The 20,349-nt window shown below is 36.8% G+C and overlaps 1 protein-coding gene across 6 annotated transcripts in view; it reads right to left on the bottom strand.

The window, feature by feature from the left end:
• Positions 1 to 16,915: 16,915 nt before the first annotated feature.
• The window catches only part of CMYA5 (cardiomyopathy associated 5), a 57,093-nt gene continuing 53,659 nt past the window's right edge, over positions 16,916 to 20,349 (bottom strand). For all 6 annotated transcript variants that reach the window (XR_015742336.1, XR_015742337.1, XM_026717580.2 and 3 more), the window contains one exon: positions 16,916 to 17,717. Coding sequence is in view for 4 of the 6 variants with exons in the window: in XM_026717580.2 (XP_026573365.1) it covers positions 17,465 to 17,717 (253 nt within the window). In the remaining 2 variants the exon portion in view is untranslated. The remainder of the gene's footprint in view (positions 17,718 to 20,349) is intronic.

The raw sequence follows: 20,349 nt of genomic DNA, 5'->3' as shown, positions 1-20,349 counted from the left end.
AAGAGAGAATTACAGCATGTTCCTTTTGAGCAAGTCTTCAGATTTGCGCCTATCTTTATTCCCAGACTGATTTCAAGAATGTATGAAATGCAGAACAATATTTCTGTCGACTTTGTAGACACCTGGGCAACTTAAAAAACTCACTTGTCTACCAATATCCTTATGACATCTGTAAAAATGATGATTTTTCATACAGTGCTTCTTAAAGATCATTTATAAGGTATCCCCATCCGTGCACTTTTGAGACATTTGAATCTGAGTTCCACAATCCCCAGTTAGACATGTTGGCTTCATTTCCTTTGACTAATATTGCTAGGAATCTTGGGAATTGAAAGCAATACATCTGAAAGCCAACAACCTGACAAAGCTGCTTGAATTGTTCTTACTATTGGTATAGGCTAAAGAGCAAACCATATGATATCGCCATAAACAGGGTTCATCCAGATTGTATCTGTGAAAGGGCTCATCTATGATATTTAATAACCCATGCCAATTTGGAATCCACCCTTTATATATGGCCTACAGTAGCATTGCAAAATGAGGAATGCTCACAGGAATTATGAACTAAAAGATAAAGATGTATTTAGAAAGAAAATATTGGATTCAAAAAGCGCATTACTGTAAAATCATATCCAAAAAATGACCTGTTGGTCAACCCATTAGCAATGGAGGGGCAGGCAGGAGTTGCTGACCTGAAAATCCTAACAGCTCAAAGTAGTTGAAAGTGCTTTCTCAGGAATGGGACAATAGAATTAACCACCATAGCCTCTTTCATATCACTGCTTGCCTGGAGCCTGTTTTACTATTATATGCCTCCCGAGTCCCAGCTGATCGGCTGGGTCTTCTTTTGTTGCCCTGCACAGGAGAATGGAGCTGGAAAGCAGGTTAGTGGGGTGGGGAGGTAATGGAGATTTTACACTATCCTTCTCCTGCCACGCCCACCAAGCCACACCCACCAAGCCATGCCATGTCCACTAAGCCAAGCCACAGAACTGGTAGTAAAAAAATGTGAATCCCACCACTGACCCATACCCACTTTCACTTTTGCTCCATTCCCCATGGCTATTTTGCAGATGATGGAAAACTTACGTAACAGATGAGGTTGTATCAAATATGGAACTATGTTGAACAGAGACTCAACAGTGACAGACTGTATGTGTTTGGTGCAGGCAAGACAAAGGTAGCCATTGGAATTATTCAGCTGAGGACTTAACATGTTAAATATTGTTTTTTACTGAGACAAACAGAAATCCATTATCTCAAAGGTGCTTTTTCAAGCTTCTTGGATGAGAAGCAGAACATCTTCAAAGAAAAAACCGGAAGTCCAATTGCCTCTTGAAAAAGGACCTTTGGGACAACCATGACCTGGATGACTGAGAATCTCCATAGTCGGAAGATCCATTAGAATTTCTTATCAAACATCTACTATATTGGCAATGAGGGACTAGACAGAATGAAACAAGTTGAAATGGAATTCTAACAAATGAGTTGCTCTTTGTCTAGAACCTTCTGTATTTTAAATGGCACAACCCTGGATCTGAACAAGGCTGGAAAGAGCTGGTCTTATTTGATCAACAAATCATTCTGACAAAAGCAACTTCCCAAAGCCATTCTTACTTCCACAGTATCCATACACTGCTTTCTTCATTGCTTTTTGTTCCTTAACCTTTTCTCTCTTTTTGAAAATGTCATCAACTCTCTCTTCACTCAAATATTGGTTATGCAATTCAATTCCCACTGATTGATACAAGCAAATCTCAAAGTACTTTTACTGTATAAAAGCCACAATCATTCAGTATCCCTTCACTTTTGTTTTACCCTTTATTTTAGCACATATATCTCTTAAGCAGCCTAGTCACCATTTAATGTGGTTATCTTGTTATATCCAACTCTCATTTCTATAGAATATAGGGACATAATTATGCTTTTTATGCAGCCATTTTCTTTCAAATTCATTTTTGCAACAGGTCAGATAGATCCACTACATTTCTACAGTAATTGTACATCTTCAATTTTCTCCACCCATTTCCCAATGTTTAGTTAGTGCAGTACCAGTGAAACATATTGTTCCACCTGCTCCTGATTTTTCACTTCTTATATATAACTTGCAATTTATTTTCTCTGGCAACCACAGCTACATAGATATATTAATTTTTAGTTGAAATGCCTCATTGCAATATGTAATCTCTTCAACGTTCGCTGCAAATAATGTGGCCTGGTCAATAAACCCAATACCACTGACATACAAAATCATGCATGCCTTCACATTCCCAATCAACATACATCTAGCACCATCACAAGTGCATCACACATTGCACATAGTTTATGTATATTGTGTTCTGCTCAACTCTTAACCAATTTATTATCCACATAAGCTGTATTTCTTAATGCATTGTTTTTCTCACCTACAATATCTAACCTTTAATTTTGTATTACTCAGGATCTGTCATAATTAATTTTATCCTTTTTTTTTTGCAAATCAGCAAACATACAAAATGCTTTCTTTTTCACATTCATCCATTTCGGAATAATTCGTTAAAGTCCCCCAGTGTGCTCATTTTCAACTCCTGAATCTTTTCTTTCACATGTTGCCTATATGTGTGGGGAGGTGTGGGTGTTTGGGTGTGAAAGAGAGAGGGGCACAGCCCACCTCTCAGGTTTCCTAGAGTCAATTTTTATTATTTTGAATTTTCACCTGCTGTATGAAAACACTTCAAACTTAGTTGCAGACTTCTCCCTGAACCCCTCAGAGCCTAACAAGTATACATTCATGCTTTCTATCTGAATTTTGACAAACAACATCCCAGGCACATATAACTGCCCTAGTTTTTGCTGTCAGTTGCTGCTGCTATCTTTCCAGTTATAAAGGAAAATGATAACAACCTACTTCTTGTTGTCATGTACAGCTGCAGCTTTCACACCTGCATTTAAAAAGCTGTCCAGCCACTCCATGAACACACCCCATTCATATTGTCCCAGTTGCATTATCAACACATGCAGCCTTCCCTTTTATCAGATATCAAAACATTTATGACTATCATTATTTGTTTTTGGGATGTGAACATTTATGACAGGTATTTCTGTTCTATTCTTTGATACATCACTATTGTCCTCATACAAATCTGTAAAGTATTTCTTGTAGCATTCCATTTCATTATTTCATGACTGTTACATGATTTTTATTTATTGTCAAAAATTAAAGTGCAGTCATGCATTTTATCACTTTTATGTTTAATTTCATTGACACTGCTGGGCTCTTTTGTTTAGCTGATTTCTACCATTTTCAAACAGTTTTTAACTTGCTTCAAAATAAATGGATTTTCTTTTTCTCTTTTCATCTTAAACTGTTCCTTGCTCTCTTTCACTACTTTAAGATTTGTATTATCCTTAAATGCTGCAACAATTGTTCTCTTAAATGCAATGTTCTGTTAAGCCTTTTCATTTCATCATTCCACTAAGTGTCCTTGCTATACTAATGCCATGTAACTCTGTGACAATTTACCAGAATGGGGAGGCAGAATATGTTATGGGTTCCTTCTCTTAAGAACTTTATCTAGTGGGACCAAGAAGAAAGGCCTTCTCCATGGTGGCTCTCTCCCTGTGGGATATCATCTCTCAGATGATAAGAGATAAGACCTTGATATTCTTCCAAAAGATCATGAACACAAGATTTTGCCAGCAGGCCTGGGAACCTCAGAGAGATATGGACCCCTCAAGTGGTTTATTTGATTGTTGTCACCAGAAAGGTGGGAGTTGTTGAATTTGTTATTTAGGACTTTAGGATATTTAGGATATGCTTCCCAGAGTCAATGGGAGTGAATGTCCATATACATTTTATTGAATAAACAAATAAATGATATTATTTTCACACAAATAATTTCCATGTCCTGTTTCCTTAGAACCATATTTCATTTTCCCCCCATAGGCGTACTATTTTTTTTTCTGCAGTTGTTCTACTTTAATTTTTGCTTCTTTCCTTTTTTCCATGTCCGTTTTCTCCAAGATGCACCTATGATGAGAACCTCTCATTTTTCCTACATCCTTCATTAATCCTTTTAATCTTTCATCAAAAGCAATCAAATCAATCATGCTTCTACATTCATATAAACCTAATTCTTTGTTGTATGTATATATGAATAAATTTACTTTGAAACCTTGTTTTTGGAATAAACACATCTTTTTTTTAAACAGGAACTCATCAACCATTCATTTATTCTTATGTCTCTGGATGGCTCAATTACTTTTTCTGTATTCTCTCATCTCATTCTCTATCCATTCATGTCACCTACTGGAATAATTTTATTGCTGGTTCACATTCATTCAGAATGTTGCACAATTTCCCCCAAAAGTCATATCTGATTCTTCCATTATCAGCATTCACTGGAGCATAAAATGCAGTTGTCACCAGCCTCTGGGTTCCTTTTTCATGCTCACTCACAACAACCTTGATAATACAAATCCATTCTAACATATATTTTAGCTTTTTCATTCACGATTAAACCTATACTTTCACTTCCCATTCCACTCCAAAAAATCAGATCACTTTTATTTTTATTTATCCCTCAGCTTCCTTTTAGTTCCATAGATACTGCTTTACTGACTTTAATTTTCATTAGTAATTCATGCTCTTTACTCTTCTTGCATTCCAAATTACAATGCTCCATATGCCAAGATTGTCACCAATTGGACCCAAAGAAACTGATCTCCAAAAGCGATCATGGTTGTTGTTAGCTAAGACTTTCACAAAATGTTTCTTAACAATGTCTTTTGTAAGAAAGAGTATGCTAGGCTATTAACTTTAATTATGACACCTTACACACAAGTCAATATTAGCTAGTCAATATTGGCTATTTTTAGTATTTTTTTGGTTGTATGCCACAGATACAACCAAAATCCCCAAGCATGTTCATTCTCTTCTATGAAATCTTGGATATCTAATGTAGATCCTACCTTCTAAACCAAAATTATTTGCATTACACCAATTAGGAGATATATTCATATATTGGCACACTCAGGATGCAATAGATAATTTAGAAGAAAAGCAGAAAAAAATAGCACATGGGGCAACATCTCAAAATGGGAGTTCTTCATGATCAAGGTATCTCTCCTGCCAGGTGACTATGATTTCCTAAAAATAATTGAACCCAGACAACACACTGTTTAATTGAAATTGAAATTTTATGTTATATAAATAAGACAAATAAAAAATTGAAAAAGGCAGTTCTTTTTCACTACATTCTCAGTGGGTTAACTGAGAACTATAAATTATTAGTCATTCTTCAACTAAGTTACTTGGGAAAGATTTACTCTTAAGTGTATGCATTTAGGATTCTGACCTAAAATAGCAACCTTATTTTGCCTGTCTGCAATTAAAAGTTACAAGCCTTGCTTCCATGAAGGAAGAATACCCACCACCTTTTTAATGCAGTCATTTCTGTAATTTATGGAGGTCTGCATGTTATGACAGTTGAACCAAACATAAGAATATAAAGGGTCAGATCTATAACTTGAATCAAATCAATAATCAAATACATATATGATGCGGAACATGATACTAAATAGAGATTGGCACATAAGCAACTTCCTGGAATGACAGATAATAAGCCAACAGTGTGCCATTTTGAAGTCTGAAAGAACCTAGGATAATACACCTACAGTTCTTCCCAATTAAAATGGCCAATTAAACTTTTGTCTCTAGCACCCCCACCTGACCATGAAAGAATACAGATTTTATCGAAATTCACAAAAGTAGTAGATACCACTAAGAAGACTGTTGTTGCCTTAATACATTACATTTGGAAATATTTGCTATTAAATTATGATTTCATATATTCATGTGATATCATGTGATATCATGTGATATATTCATGTATATCGATTTGATAAAGAGAAGCAAATGTAATTGTAATAGAATAAAAGCCTGTGAATTTTGATCCAGGTTCAGTAACTTTGTAAATTGATAATAGTTTTGACTCTTAAATAGCATTTATAGTTTTGATTAGCTTTGTAAATACCATCAGTGACAATCAATATATATTAGCTGATGATAAGAGTAATATTTTGATTTCTTAGTATATATATTTAAAAGTAAGACTTGTTTTTGTTTTATTTCATGGTTCAAACTTTTCTCCCCCAACATGGAAAAACAGGCCCTTCTCTTCTTTGACTTTCCTTAACTCAGGGCTCAAGGCTCATCCTTATGAACGAACCCTTTACTTCCTTTCCTAGTTCTTTCGTGCATTCTTGTACTTTTATTTGAAAAACCCAAATGACATTTAAGATTGTTAAGCTTTCCACCACAGTGATAAATATTTTCCTTTATGTTTCAATACCAGATTTCTTCTATTCTTTCAAAGAGGTTTATGCTTCTGTTGTGTCTATTTTTATATCCTTTCCATGAGCATTATTTTTCCTGAAGGTAGGAAACAGTTGTTGCAGAATCATTATGCTCTTTGAAACCTCTTCTGTCTTTACTAAGATGCTTCTGTTTGGTCCTTAGAGGTTGACTCAGATAGAGATGTGTGGGCTGAGATTATGAGTGAATCAGTGCCACGTATTTATGTGGGAATAATAATTCAGCTTCTTTTCCCTGTACTGGGCATATATCAGTATATGTTTCTCTGATATTTCTTCCATAAAATAGAAAATAAAATTTCTTTCCAGCTTGACTTCTGATCACATTAATGGATGCCCTGATAGCTTCCTTCACAATAATATGGAGATGGATAGCTATTACTTTTTCTCAAGAGGTTTTTCCATTTCTTTTTTACTTACTAGTCAAGATCAAATCCCTGGTGGTCTTTCATTGAAGTATAACCAGATCTTACCATGTTTTTTTTTAAATCAGCCACAGTCAGTTATTGCCAATTAAGTTAGTCACAGGATCTAAAAAAAAGTAACTGGTCCCATTGAATTTAGTAGAATTCAGTTTAAATAAGCATAAATATGCATTATGTAGCTATAATCTTCTGTGCAGGGACCCCTACACTGTTTAGATATACTTCTGAACAAACAGATTTAGAGAACGGCTACAAATCTATTTTAACATCTTACAGATTTCACCTTTTCCTTAATTTGGGAATAAATTATGAGTAAGAATCTTTGTAATAGAAAATCTCAATGTTCTCTTTCGGACTATGGATACAAAATTATTTGGGAGCAAAAATACAAATATACACTGCTGTATATTTAAAGTCTGTACATAGTTTTAGAGTATCACAAAGAAGTATTAGAATAACTGAAGCTACTAAGTGTGTATGTATACAAGGCAGAACTAATTCCAAAATGCTTGGCAATGTGGAAGGAAAGAAGAGTTTAGAAATCTGGTGATACAATGGCATGTGAGAATGACCCTGAGAGATAGAGGAAGAGCCACGGTGAATGGATAGGCAAGTTAGGATTAGGGGCAAATTAAGATGCTGTTTAGCCCACAAAAGAATTGTCAGCATGGCAAACATTTCATAAGGGATCCTTGATCTTATCAGTCTTGCCCAGATTGGAAGCATGCCCAGATGAACTAATTCTACTTTATTGTAAGGTTATGTTAACAGATTTAAACCTATAGAAGTCTGAAAGTATATTTCTCCTCTGTCCCGTTTTACAGCCCAAGAAACAAGGGAAAGTCCCTCCTGCAGCATTTGTACATCTCAAGGAAATGTTTTTCCAATATTATAATTGAATTGGTGCTAAGAATAATAGAATTCCAGAATAAAACAAATAATGTGTTGCTTCAATTTAGAATATTGGATGTTTTAATATTGGAGAATTTCAACAGAAACGATCAAGTGCTCCTTCAATTTTTGACAAATTGTAATATAATAACCAGATTGATACCATAAATAATCAATTCTAGAGCCTGGAACTGTCAGATTCTATTTCTCCTGGCAGTTCAAGGCTTCCTCAGAAGTGATTGTCTGTGTCTAGGGGAAAGTATCTCTAAGGGTTGGAGATGCCATTCACTGACACACTAGCCCTGTCTCTGATGGCACCTCATCTCCTAGCAATCATACACATGAATATTCCACTACCTTCAGGGAGATAATAAACACATAAAAAATAAATTTTATAGCATTCACTGAATGAAATTCTCCAAGCATTCAGAGCTCCAGGTGACCTAGGCTTTGTAAAAGAGCTTTACCCTTGCAGATACCTTTGTATGCACCAAAACAAGCTAGTCAAGGCAAGTGTCTCTTCATAAATTAGTCTAAGATTAACAATATCTTCTAAAATCTAAATAATAGAAGGAGGCAACCTGAGGCATATTAGGTATTGCTAAACTATCAACTACGAGGAATGTAAGCATGAACAATGGTATACAGACTCTAGAATACACAGAAACAATCTAATAAGACATCTGGGGGCTTGTATACTTCCACATAGGTGAGATATAAAGTAGGTTGGTCTACCTGTTCTCAATCCACATATCAGAGTTCCACTCTGCCTCATTAACAAGACTGGTGTTGGGCTAGCAGTGCACTGTTAGATTCAGTGATTCATTCATGCCAGTGGGAAAAGCCATCACCAGTTGATGTTTCTAAAGTGCTGGGTATAGGAAAGAAAGCAGATGTTGACAGGAAGCAGAGTGGTAACTTTGTCAATCTATCCGAAAATGGATGAGTGAGGACTCCTGCTCCTCCATCTTCTGCTTTAGCAGGAACTCCCTTGAATCATCTGCAGTCTCCATCATCCTACACCTCTAGGTTCCCAACTTGTGGATCCCCTTTTCTTTTCATCACAAAATTAGAAGTATTCAGATCAAAAATACATTTTGGTATTAGATTTTTTGCAGACCCACCTCCCCCATACCTGGTTTGCTATTAGAAGTAACAGTGTTAAATATTTTTTTGGGGGGGGGGGGAGATGATGGCAAACAATGGAAAATGGAGGGTTTTTTCCCCATGTTTCCGGAAGTTGCTTATGGTTGCTAAGTAACTATGCAAGCAAGACACCTGCACAATTCCTCACTTGGTTTAGCCAAAATATTGCAGCACAATTTTTGCTGTTATTCAGCTAGATTTTTCTTTATTCACCATGGATTGAGAATGGTATTTATAAGCAGGAGAATTCATATATGTTTGAAATTGAGTAGATTCTCTCTGAGAAACACCGTAAGACAATCTCCCCGAAGTGAAGGATGTGGAAGAACTTTGGAGACTTGCTGTAATCCACAGATTTGGATGTTTGCGACTGTATGGAGATGAGTAGGACCTTCAGTGTGAGTCATAAGACACTGTAGTTCTGTTACTGATGTCCCAACCCAAAAGACCATGGAGTGACTGCTTTGGAGATAGAACTAATTAAAGTAACCACCTGACTCAACATCTACTAAAGTTGACTTCGTAAAGCAGAAATGAATAATGAAAATTCTTCTTTTCAAATGATGGTGCAGGCAAAAAAAATAGAAGACTGTTACAATAAGGCAATGTAGAATCTTATCTTCATTGATATGGCAATTCAATACACTTAAGTTTGTTAGTGGAAGCTTCCCAATCTAGTACTGTCCAGAAGTGCTGAGTTTTATATTCTATAATTTTAGTGTATCTGAATGCAATAACTTGGAAAAGGTTTATAGTAGTATGTTGTTGAAGAGATATTATACCAAGGTGTGATCCTTCTACTCTTCTCAAAGGATTTATGACATATGCGATGTTAATCATTAAACATTCACTGATATTTGCATTACAGTTTATTAAATCAATGAATGTCAAGGTTAGATTTATTTACATACCATAACACTTTCAGCACTGGTCAAAGAGAGAAATTACAGGCTGACTAGTTACATCTATCTATCATCCATCCATCCATCTATCCTAGTACAAATGGCATAACCTGTTCTTTTTATTTTCCCAGAGTCTTCCAGAATCCAGAGTATGTCCTTATATTTAATTGTTATGTTTTATTGATTTTATTGTGACACTTTTGATTGTTATGAGCCACTCGGGATTACTGATTGTCAGGCAACATACAAGTATAATAAATATATATTACCGCACAGTCAGCCCAATCCTGCAACTGTTTGGATCTTTGCTGTTAATGAAATATTTTTATTCATTATCATCTTACTAATGTTTGTCATTGTCTTCCTCTTACAACAGAGTCTCATAACATGTGTCATATTAGCAACTTTTACTAAATGCATAAGTTTTCCTTAACTAGAGAAATATGTGGGACAAATAGACCAACCTCTGCACAAAGTAATTAACAGATCCAAGCATAACATCGGGACTCAAAACAAGGACAGAGTAATATCAAAGCATTTAAGTGTCCCAGGAGACTCCATCACAGATCTCATTAACTATTTTAGAAAACCAAATTTTAGAAACACAACTGAGCAAGAGATTGCTGAAGTCACTTGCATGAAATAATTCCAACAAATATAATGGTTTTTAAATGCACTTCAACTATTAATTGATAAAGTATTTACAATGTGTCTAACCAACCTGCTCCTGCTTAACCAACCTCCCTTTTCCCTCCCTTCTCTATTAGAGTTTAATTCCTAGATCGGTTTAGCCACTACATGCATCTGGTATAGCATATGCCTTAATAAAAAAATTATGTCTGAAAAGATGCTGCCAGACTCCTTGTGATTTTTGGCTGCCATTAGACGAGCATGGTTTCCTGATAAATTCACTGTGAAATTTATATCCTTTTTACTCCTCCAGCACACTGTCATTTTCAGTTAATCTTAAGTCCAAAAAGATAAAATGTCTTTTTCCATATTAACAGAATGCAGGATCTTTTGTTTAAAGCTACAGAATTGTTGAGCCTCTTTTTGGCTCTTTTCTTTAAAAAACAAACACCAAGTTTAGCTGTGTGAAGTGTTTATTTTCAATCCCAGTTCCTGTCTTTCTACTGGTTTCTAAATAATTACCAGTTTATTACATGGTTGTTTCATTAATTGTCAGCAGATGGGGCTAATACTTTAACGAAATAGCTAAAAGCCAGATTGGCTGGCTGGGATTTACACATTTTATTCTTTACTATTAAAAATGTTGCTTCCACCAATTGTGTGACCAAAGAGATGCTGCAGTATCAGCCTATTTTGAGTATGAGGATGGAGCTTAATAATGTGTTAAATTGATTCTTGGCATGCATTTTTGCTTAAAAGCAATAAGAAGAACCAGAAATCTAGCAGATGCTAGATGGTTCATCACTAGACTTGTAATCTGCTTTCTTCTTGCTCTTTCTTAAGGAACACTTGAATTACTGGCCTTAAAGCTAAGAAACTAATGGATTGTCATAGTGCTCTTAGACAAGATTTTCTTTGCGGTGCTTGGTGCTGAATTTTGTCAGCACCCAGAGTCCTTGGTGATGAAGACAATGACTTTGTGGAGTCCTTGTTTGCATACAGACCTTTTGTTATCCCACTAGATAACATTTTCAGTACCAGATATTTGCCTGCAAACAATTAACTCAGAGAGCAGCAAGCACCCCACAGTTCAACTCGGAGCTACATATATTCTCTTCTTTAAGATTTTATATGTCTGAGTGTATCCTGTCTGGGTAGATTAATGTGCTTCCTTGTGATCAAGATAAGCATATTGTTGAATAGAAATTAGCTTCTGATGGTGGCAGGAAATGTTTAGTACAATGAAGACAACATGAACTGCTATTAATGTTACATTTTCATATCTTACTTTCCTTCTGGAACTCAAGGTAATGTATATGAGGATCTCTTCTAATTTTATTCCTATGATCCATTCTTTGATAGATATGCTATTAAATAGTCCAAGGTCACCTGGTTATCTCCATCTCAGGTGGGGATCCCAGTCTATCATCTTAACCCTGATCCCAGTCTATCACCTTAACCATTACATTGCAGCAAAGGTTTTTAACTTTTATCCATCTATTTCTGTTACTTGTAGTAGTCCTTTCTTTGTTTTTATAGGCAGGGACAATCATTCACACAACCATCCTTCCTTTTTTCCCCCTTAAACCAAAATGCCATCATGCATTCAATACCAATCAATAGGCCAAGGGACACCTTGTTGGCTTCAAACCCTTTCCTCCCCATCCTCATTGTCTGTTAGCGGGCAAGTTAAAGCTAGGGATTATTACAGGTTTACAAAACTGGACCATTGAAGTATGCAAAGTAACAACCTGTGGTTATTTATTATGACTCTGCAAGTACTGCATGAAGTAGAACTTTATCTTCTCAGACTTGTGCAAGGCATAGCAATAAATCCTGATTCTCCAAACACTCAACCCTGTATGCCAGAATTCACAACAATTGCTCATAGACAAAAATTCACAGGCTAGAAAAGCTGCTTTATTGTAGATGGGAGAGAGAAAGAAAGAGGTGGGGTGGAATGGTGGAACAAAGAATTCAAACTCTATATGTAAGTCTCCTCCAGGGTTTAATTCTAGACTTTTTCCTCCTGCCTTTTCAAGTCAATGGAAGTATGATAATTTTCCTACTGCCCTTGAGAAAAGGAAAATACCTGCAGAACTTTACATAGTAATTATTTAGGCTGCAAACTGCTAATTTCACCTTGTCAGCTTCAGCTCTAATACTATTTTCCTCAATGTTTTCTCTTTCCTCTTGCAATCATTTTTATCAGCATCATCCAGGTATCTCTTCCTTGTAAGAGTGCCTTCAATGAAGTTGTTCTGTATCAGAGTATAATAAGGGCCACTGTTACATTTACAACCTGACCTGGATTTGCACAGAACAGATATAAATTATGATGTCAAGCTTCACACGGCTGTGTTTCACTTAATATCTGGACATTGGAGACTCTAGCCATTGGAGGACCAAACATTGATTCACTTCCCAACAGGCCAGAACTGGAGTATTTAAAGCAGAGGTCTCAAACTTGGAAATTTTAAGAATTGTGGACTTTAACTCCCAGAATTCTCCAGCCAGAGTTGAAGTCCACAATCTTAAAGTTGCCAAGTTTGGGGTCCCCTGATTTGAAGCATCTGATTGCAAAATGTCCCCTTCCCCACAAGCATACCGCTTAGTTGAGGTTTCAGAAAACAGTATTAACAGGATGCTTACATATTCTACTCTGCTATCTATGGAGTTGAAGTTTCAGGTGTGTGTGGGCAGAAGTGTAGGAGAGAGGACTACAACAAAAATAATGGCATCTTCTCTTCCCACCAGTCCTCTGCCACAATTTCCTGATTTTTCCGTCAAGCAGTCTTGGAATAATGTAGACAATGTTGCTGGCATGCCCTGACAAATGAGTTCATTTCATGTTAGACGTTCCCACTTTAAACTGCCCAATCAAACCTTTTTCATTCCAGCCAACATTCAGTGCAAATGGTTCCATATCAACGGTATTACTCTTGTACTAAGTGCTTTCCCTGTCAGTGATGATGGATTTTGGCAATCTTTAGTTCTAATTGGATCATTGGAAGATAGTCCCCAGGATTTTCAGAAAATTGTCTAAACTATTCTGCTTCAAACATGGGTTGCCATTTTGCACATCTCTTATTTGTTAGGACATTCATAAATCCTATTCAAGTTCAGTTCATAACATTTACATCTGAGGCATCTGTATGATTAATATTGTTTTAGGAAGGTAATAACTTTGCTGGATTCTCATTGTTTTTGGCATGTCCTTGGAGGACTGTATCTGCTTCAAGTGTTCAAGCAGCCTCTGACAGATCTTCGGCTGAGATTAGTATGGATGCCACACATGTGACTGATTCTGCCTCACTTGTCAAATTAGCTGATTATCATGGGTTGCAACTTATTTTTGATGTTTGAATAAGGCACTGGTGACCTGAATATTAGCAAGTTGGCAAGGGGAGCTGTAGCTATTGTTTAACTTTGAACTTTAGGTTGAAAAAGGCAGATCTTGCAATCAGATGTCATGCCATTATATCTATTGTCTTCAAATACTTAACCTCATATCCAGAAATCTGCTTTACAGTTGAAATATATAAACACAAACCTCCTAAACATTTTATTGCAGACAAGATAGAAGCCCTGTGACATAGAAGATCCCTATCATATCATCTCTCGGATTGCTTTTCAAGGTAATAAATATTAAGCTATTTTCTTCTCAACCTTAAGTTTGCAAAGCATCTGCTCAGTCTTCAGATTGTGGTTCTGTCAAGCCTGAGAACCTTTTGTTGCCACCTTTCCAGCTTCTTTGATCAATGTTTAGGCTAAGAGTTATTGTTATTACATGGTATAGATTATATAAAATAATTTAAGTGGTAAATAAGTATTTAATGTTGGAGTAAAGGGGTTGAAAGTTTAATTTCAAAAAGGACTTTAAAAAGGGAGGGGATAGGAAAGCACGTCTTATGGGCTGAAAAACAAACTTCTGGGGTTTTAAAAATGAAATTGTAGGGCGGGGTGTTTGATCAGGATTTCTGAACTTTTTGCCTGGGTGTATATTGACTCCTAGCAATACTGGGACTAGTCCTTGCAGTTTTTGTGGCAAGATTTTCAGAAAGGGTTTGCCATTGCCTTCTTCTTCAGGCTGAGAGATAACAACTGGCTCAAGATCACCCAGCTGGCTTTGTGTCTAAGATAGGACTAGAACTCACTATTTCCTAGTTTCTAGCCTGGTGGCTTAAGTCACTGCACCAAACTGGCCGGGGCACACACAACTGCAGAAAAGTTGAGAAACACTAATATGTAGCGCAATACCTGAAGCTTGTTCTTTGCTTCCTACATTACAGGCAGTCCTTGCTTAATGAGAATTCACAGTTACAACGATGAAAGTGCCATTTTTATGACCAATCGTCACATTTACAACTTTCACAGGTCTGTAAAGCAAAGGAAAGCCGAAGTAAGATCAGAAGCACAGTTGGGGGGGGGGGGGTTAGTGACCACTTCACATAATGACCGAATTGCTGCACCCAGTTGTGGTAGCTTAATGACAACAGCAAGGGAAGTATCTGGAGAAACATTGGTATTATCGGGCATCATATTGGCACTGGTGGCAGGAGACTTTGAAGTTTATATTACAGCTGAATCATATAGTTCTGCTTTTTTTTCCTCTTTACTTAAAAAAAAATTATAATAAATTCTTAGCTTAGTCGCTGAGGGATAGGCTTACTTTTAAACTGACAAAGATTTTCGCAGCCTGATAAACATAAAATTGATGCACTTCATTTAAAGAAGCGCTGCCCTGTTTTGTAGGATTTCCCCAATTAATTGCAGGCAGTTTTCTTGATGGCCGTGGTGGTCCAATTGAAATCCTGCCTATGTTTTGTTTTTTTTTAATCTGCGTTACCATCCTATCTGCTATTGTTTGGGCAGCTTTTTGAAAATGGGAATTTGGAACATAAAAGCAGAAGACATCACTTTATCAGCACTGAAAAGAGTTATTCAATGGTTGTCGTGTGTGTGTGTGTGTGTGTGTGTGTGTGTGTGTGTGTGTGTGTGTTAGGGACCCATTTACGATTTGAAGTTCCAAAATCTTCTGCTCCAAATCCCAAAGCTCTGAGCAGGCCAAATGGTGTTATATAAAAAGCATGGATTTATTTAATGTGCCCATTTTGTTTCTGTTTTAAATAGCAGCTGCAGGGACCTGTCAAGAATTGCAGGAGTCAAGGAAGGGTTGCTGTAAAGAAAATGAAAAGCTCTGGTCTCTACATTTGCAAGAACATCATTCATACCCCAGGGTGTGAAGCTGGCATTGAGCCAACCTCTTTTTTTTTTTTTCCTGGGACAAAAACCAGTGCACATGATTTTGGATATCAGTACCATTTAAAGGAGTGGAATTCTGCTTCTGTTCTTATTTGACAGTGGAAATTAGTGTTTATCTTTGATAGACAGCCATTATTTTTTCCAGCTCAGGCTCCAAGGATTAAAGAGGATAAGCTATGTTGTACCTAGGAAACATCTGGCTTATCCCCAAAGCATTTAAATTTAGCGTTTTAGCAAAAAAATTAAAAAGGCAAAATGTAGAGTTGGAAGATTTTTTTCCCCCTTTTCTTTTGGTTTCTAAGTGTTTTTTTTTTTACTTTAAATGTTGTTTTGTTAATTGTATATGCTAAGAATGTTTTAAAAAGCACAGATGTATAATAGATTAGCTGCCAGACTCAAATAAACAGGTCTGGAAAGTAGTTTAGGAGGCCCAGAATAGGCTGCATGGCACATACAGCTGTACTTTCCCAGAGAGAAGGAAGGAGTAGTTGAGAAGTTGTCACTGCTGCTGCCTACCCTTCAATTGCTTCACTCTGCTCCAAAGTAGAGCCAACTCTGCGCTTGGGTTCCTGTTAAGTGTGCTACTCATTTTCAAGTGTGAGAGACTGTGGGGAGGCTGAAGAAAGAATGGATGAGATGAAGATGGAGATGATAATGATGTGTGATCAATTCATTGCTGACTCTTAACAACCATATAGATTTAAAGATAGATATAAATAGATTTAAAGATAGATATATAGATATAAACAATGAAGAGACAGTGGATGAGTGTAATTCCTTGCATTGGAATGGAGATGAAGCAACTGAATGGAGTTTGAGCGTTTACTGGCTGGATGCCCTTCCTGACACCTACACAAAGTTTGCAGACAATTACTCATTGTACTCAGCGAAATATGTACCGCTGCCTAGGACTCAGCTCACAACCTCTTGATTGTGAGGTGAGAGCTCCTCCTCTAGACCGCCATGCTGCTCATGGGCAGCTATACATAAATAAATAAATAAAAATCACATAAATCCACTATTCACAAGCGGAGAGAAATTTGAAAAGGTGCGTTTCAAATTTCTCAGAGAAGCTTGACTGGTTTTAATGCACTGTTAATGAAGATGGAAAGTTCTTATTTGCATTTCCAAAATTCCCTGTTTACTTCTGATTAGCATTAAAGATACCTTCCTGAAATCTGTATGCTCTTGCTTGCTTGGTCTTTCCATTTGTGTTGGACCTGAAACCAAGGAACTAATGGAAAAGAAGCTTCTAGTATCCTTCAGCCAATAGGTGTTGCATGAGCATATCACATTTTTGGCTATTAATTAATATTAATATTTAATTCTTAATGCATTATTTTAATATGTCATTAATATTAATACAGTAACATAAACATTTTTCCTCCAGAAAGTAATTTGATACTTTCAACATCGTGCATGAAAAATAGCTAAGTGGTGAAGATTCTATTTAGGATTTCTCTGCGAGCATTTGAGCACATGATTCCAGTGAATAGAAATAACTGGGGGAAAGAATTTGGGCAGCGTCCAAATACCTTGCAGGCCTGTGGACGGATTATGTGTACTCTGTGAGCTTCTTGGGTTTTTTTTTTCCTAAAGGGAGATTCTTTGATCTACTCTTGAAACTTTCCCACCATTTCTGAGTTTCTGTTTGTTTGTGTGTGTGTGTGTGTGTGTGTGTGTGTGTGTGTGTGTGTGTAGTGTTTCTGAATAGAAGGGAAAACTTACAGAGGCCACCAAACACTCTGAGTGCTTCTCTGAATCATGGCCATTGAATATAAAAGAAAAAAAATCCATCTCAGGTCTTCTTTTTCTTTTCTTTTCTTTTGTGTATTATTCAGAAGAGAATGTTTAGCTTTGCTTTGCAAATTCTGGTAGTTCCATGCCTGTATGCAGGTTGAGAAACCCTGATTGTTCCAGTACAAAAACAGGATAAGCTGCTTTGGTGAATTTGTACTTGATAGCAGACAGCAACTGCCCTCTTTCTGCATTGAGAAACAGGAGTCTTCCAGTATTGTAGTCTAGCAGGATGCCAATCCGGGCAGGCTTTTCAGTCACAATAATTTCACTCATCTCCCCATTCTGCAGAACTTTATATGCAGGACTGCAAAGAGCAAGAAATATAAAATCAATACAGATCTATTGCAAAGATCCATCACGGAATTTGTTTAGTCCAATGCTATCTAAATCTCATCTAATGCCAACCTGACTGCAAAGGCCAATTGGTAACTGGCTCCTCGAATCGACAAAAAAGTTTTTGAGATCTTAAAAGTACTGTGCAGAACCACGCCACGTGTTTAGAAAGAGTTCTCAACCAGGGGTGGGATTCTACTACTTCGCACCTATTCTCTAGAACTGGTTGTTAACATTCTAAGCAGTTCGGAGAACCGGTTGTTAGAAGAAATTACTGGCCTAATCCTGTAAGGAAGGCAGGAAGGAAAAATTCTGGTGTTGCTTACAGAAACTGCCTCTCCGTTGACCCTTATTACATTCTTAGCAGGACTAGACTTCCTGTCTCTGGAACGTCTCTGGAGTTTTTTTCCTCTCCTTTACTGGTACTTTGCTTGTGTGGAGTGACCATTCAAACTTATAATCGCACTGAAAAAAGTGACTTATGACCATTTTTTACACTTACGACTGTTGCAGCATTCCCACGGTGACAAGAGGCTGGATGAGGTGAAGTGCCCCTCGACATGAGTGGCATCAAATTGGCCATGCCCACCCAGTCACATGACCACCAAGCCACATCCACCAATTAAGTCATGCCCACAGAACTGGTTGTTAAAAAAATTGAATCCTACCCCTGATCTCAACAGTTACTTTATTTTTTTTGATCTTAGGAATAAGGATCTGGAATCCCATCACTTAACAATGCGTTCCAACATTTCTCTTTTGCAATGAGAAAAACCTTGAATAAGAACATAATTTCATTAGAATATATGCACACAGGATCATTCAAAAAGACAAGCTTTTGACCGGATGTATTTTGGGCAAGAACAGCAGTACCTATTTTCTGGAGTTATTGTATACTCTTTGGGATATTGTATATCATTCATCTGCTTCGTGCCCTTCCAAATGCATTACTCTGCATTTATCTGCATTCTGAGGCAGGTTTCAAACTGGGAATTTTTATTTTAATTGGGAATTAGGAAAGTTGCAACTCCAAAAATTAAAAGGATACCAGATCAAGATAGTGACAGCTCTACTTAATATATTGCCTATAAGCAAGATGATATACCTCTTTTCCTTCTAGATACAGAACTGACTGTTTACTTGTTCAAAAGCAATGGGTAGATAAGAAGAAGCTGTGTCTGTCTTGACCAAAGTTCTTCAAACTTGGCAAGTTTAAGACTTGTGGACTTCAACTCCCATAATTCCCAAGCTAACATGACTGGAGGAGGAATTCTGGGAATTGAAGTCCACAAGTCTTAAAGCTGTCAAGTTTGAAGACCCTTGGTCTAGAGTCTAGACTCTATCCTCCACACTGAAACACAAAACTTAGGAAAACAGGCAAGGCACATTTGCTGAATATGGTAACATTTGCTCCCTAAACCTACTGGCATATTTTAATGTTAGAATTAGTTTGGGGAATTAGTTTATTTATTTTTTATTTGTTAATAGCAATAGCAATAAGACTTATATACCATTTTACAGTGCTTTACAGCCTTCTCTAAGTGGTTTACAGAATCAGCATATTGGCCACAACAATCTGGGTCCTCATTTTACTGACTTCGGAATGATGGAATTCTGAGTCAACTTTGAACCTGGTGAGATTCGAACTGCCAAATTGCAGGTAGCCAGCAGTTAGCAGAAGTAGCCGGCAATACTATGTTCTAACCACTGTGCCACCCCAGCTAATAAATATTATTTATTTAATAATGTTATTTGTTAAATTTATTTGGCACCCATCACTCTGCAGGGCTTCTCTAGGCAGCTTACAACAATAGAAAGAAATGGAAAAAAGTGTAAACAAAACAGAAGTAAAATAATAGAACAAGAAAACAAAGAACAAGAAAATGAGAATACATCAATATGACAATATGACAACAAAAAACGGATGGGTGGGAAGCAGGTTAACCTAAATTATCCTACAGTATATGATGACAAATGGGCTATTTGGATTTCAGTATTTTTTCTATATGGAATCTAACAATGGGACCTGAGGAAGAATAGGTCTGACCTACTCATCCCATATATCTCCCTTTACATAGGCATTTCCACACAGAAATAAAGTATCACCATAGTATTTAATCAAGGTGCTCATTCTTACAGGGCTGATGAAATAATTATTAGGGAAGTATATAAGCTGCACTTCATTTCATTAAGCACTCCTTTTGGAATACAGTATTACAGATACTAAACACCCTTTTCAATGGATGATGAGTGTTAAATTAAAATACTAATTAGATATGGAGAAGAGAAGTCTGAAAACCACCACAATGTGACCTTATCTGCCAGAAAAACGAGACAAAGTATATCACTAGAGTACTATTTCTAGCTAACGATCATCCAGCATTGCAAAGTACTGGATTCACTCCAAGAAAACTGGTCTCTCTTTTGCTCCCAATACCAGTTATATCATCAGGATGACCTCGAGCGAAGCAGCCATGGGAGCAATGTATTAAGTATGCAGAAAATTGCCCCAGGATAAGACAGATGGATCTCATGGTTGGAGGATTCATTACAACAACAAATTGCAAGGGTTCAAAGCTCTGCTCCTATTTCAGTTAATGAAA

This window comes from Pseudonaja textilis, chromosome 2 (assembly GCF_049901715.1).
Source record: "Pseudonaja textilis isolate UNSWEBS1 chromosome 2, rPseTex1.2, whole genome shotgun sequence".
NCBI lineage: Eukaryota > Metazoa > Chordata > Lepidosauria > Squamata > Elapidae > Pseudonaja > Pseudonaja textilis.
The sequence above is the reverse complement of the archived record's forward strand: the minus strand, read 5'-3'. Positions and strand labels throughout refer to the sequence as shown.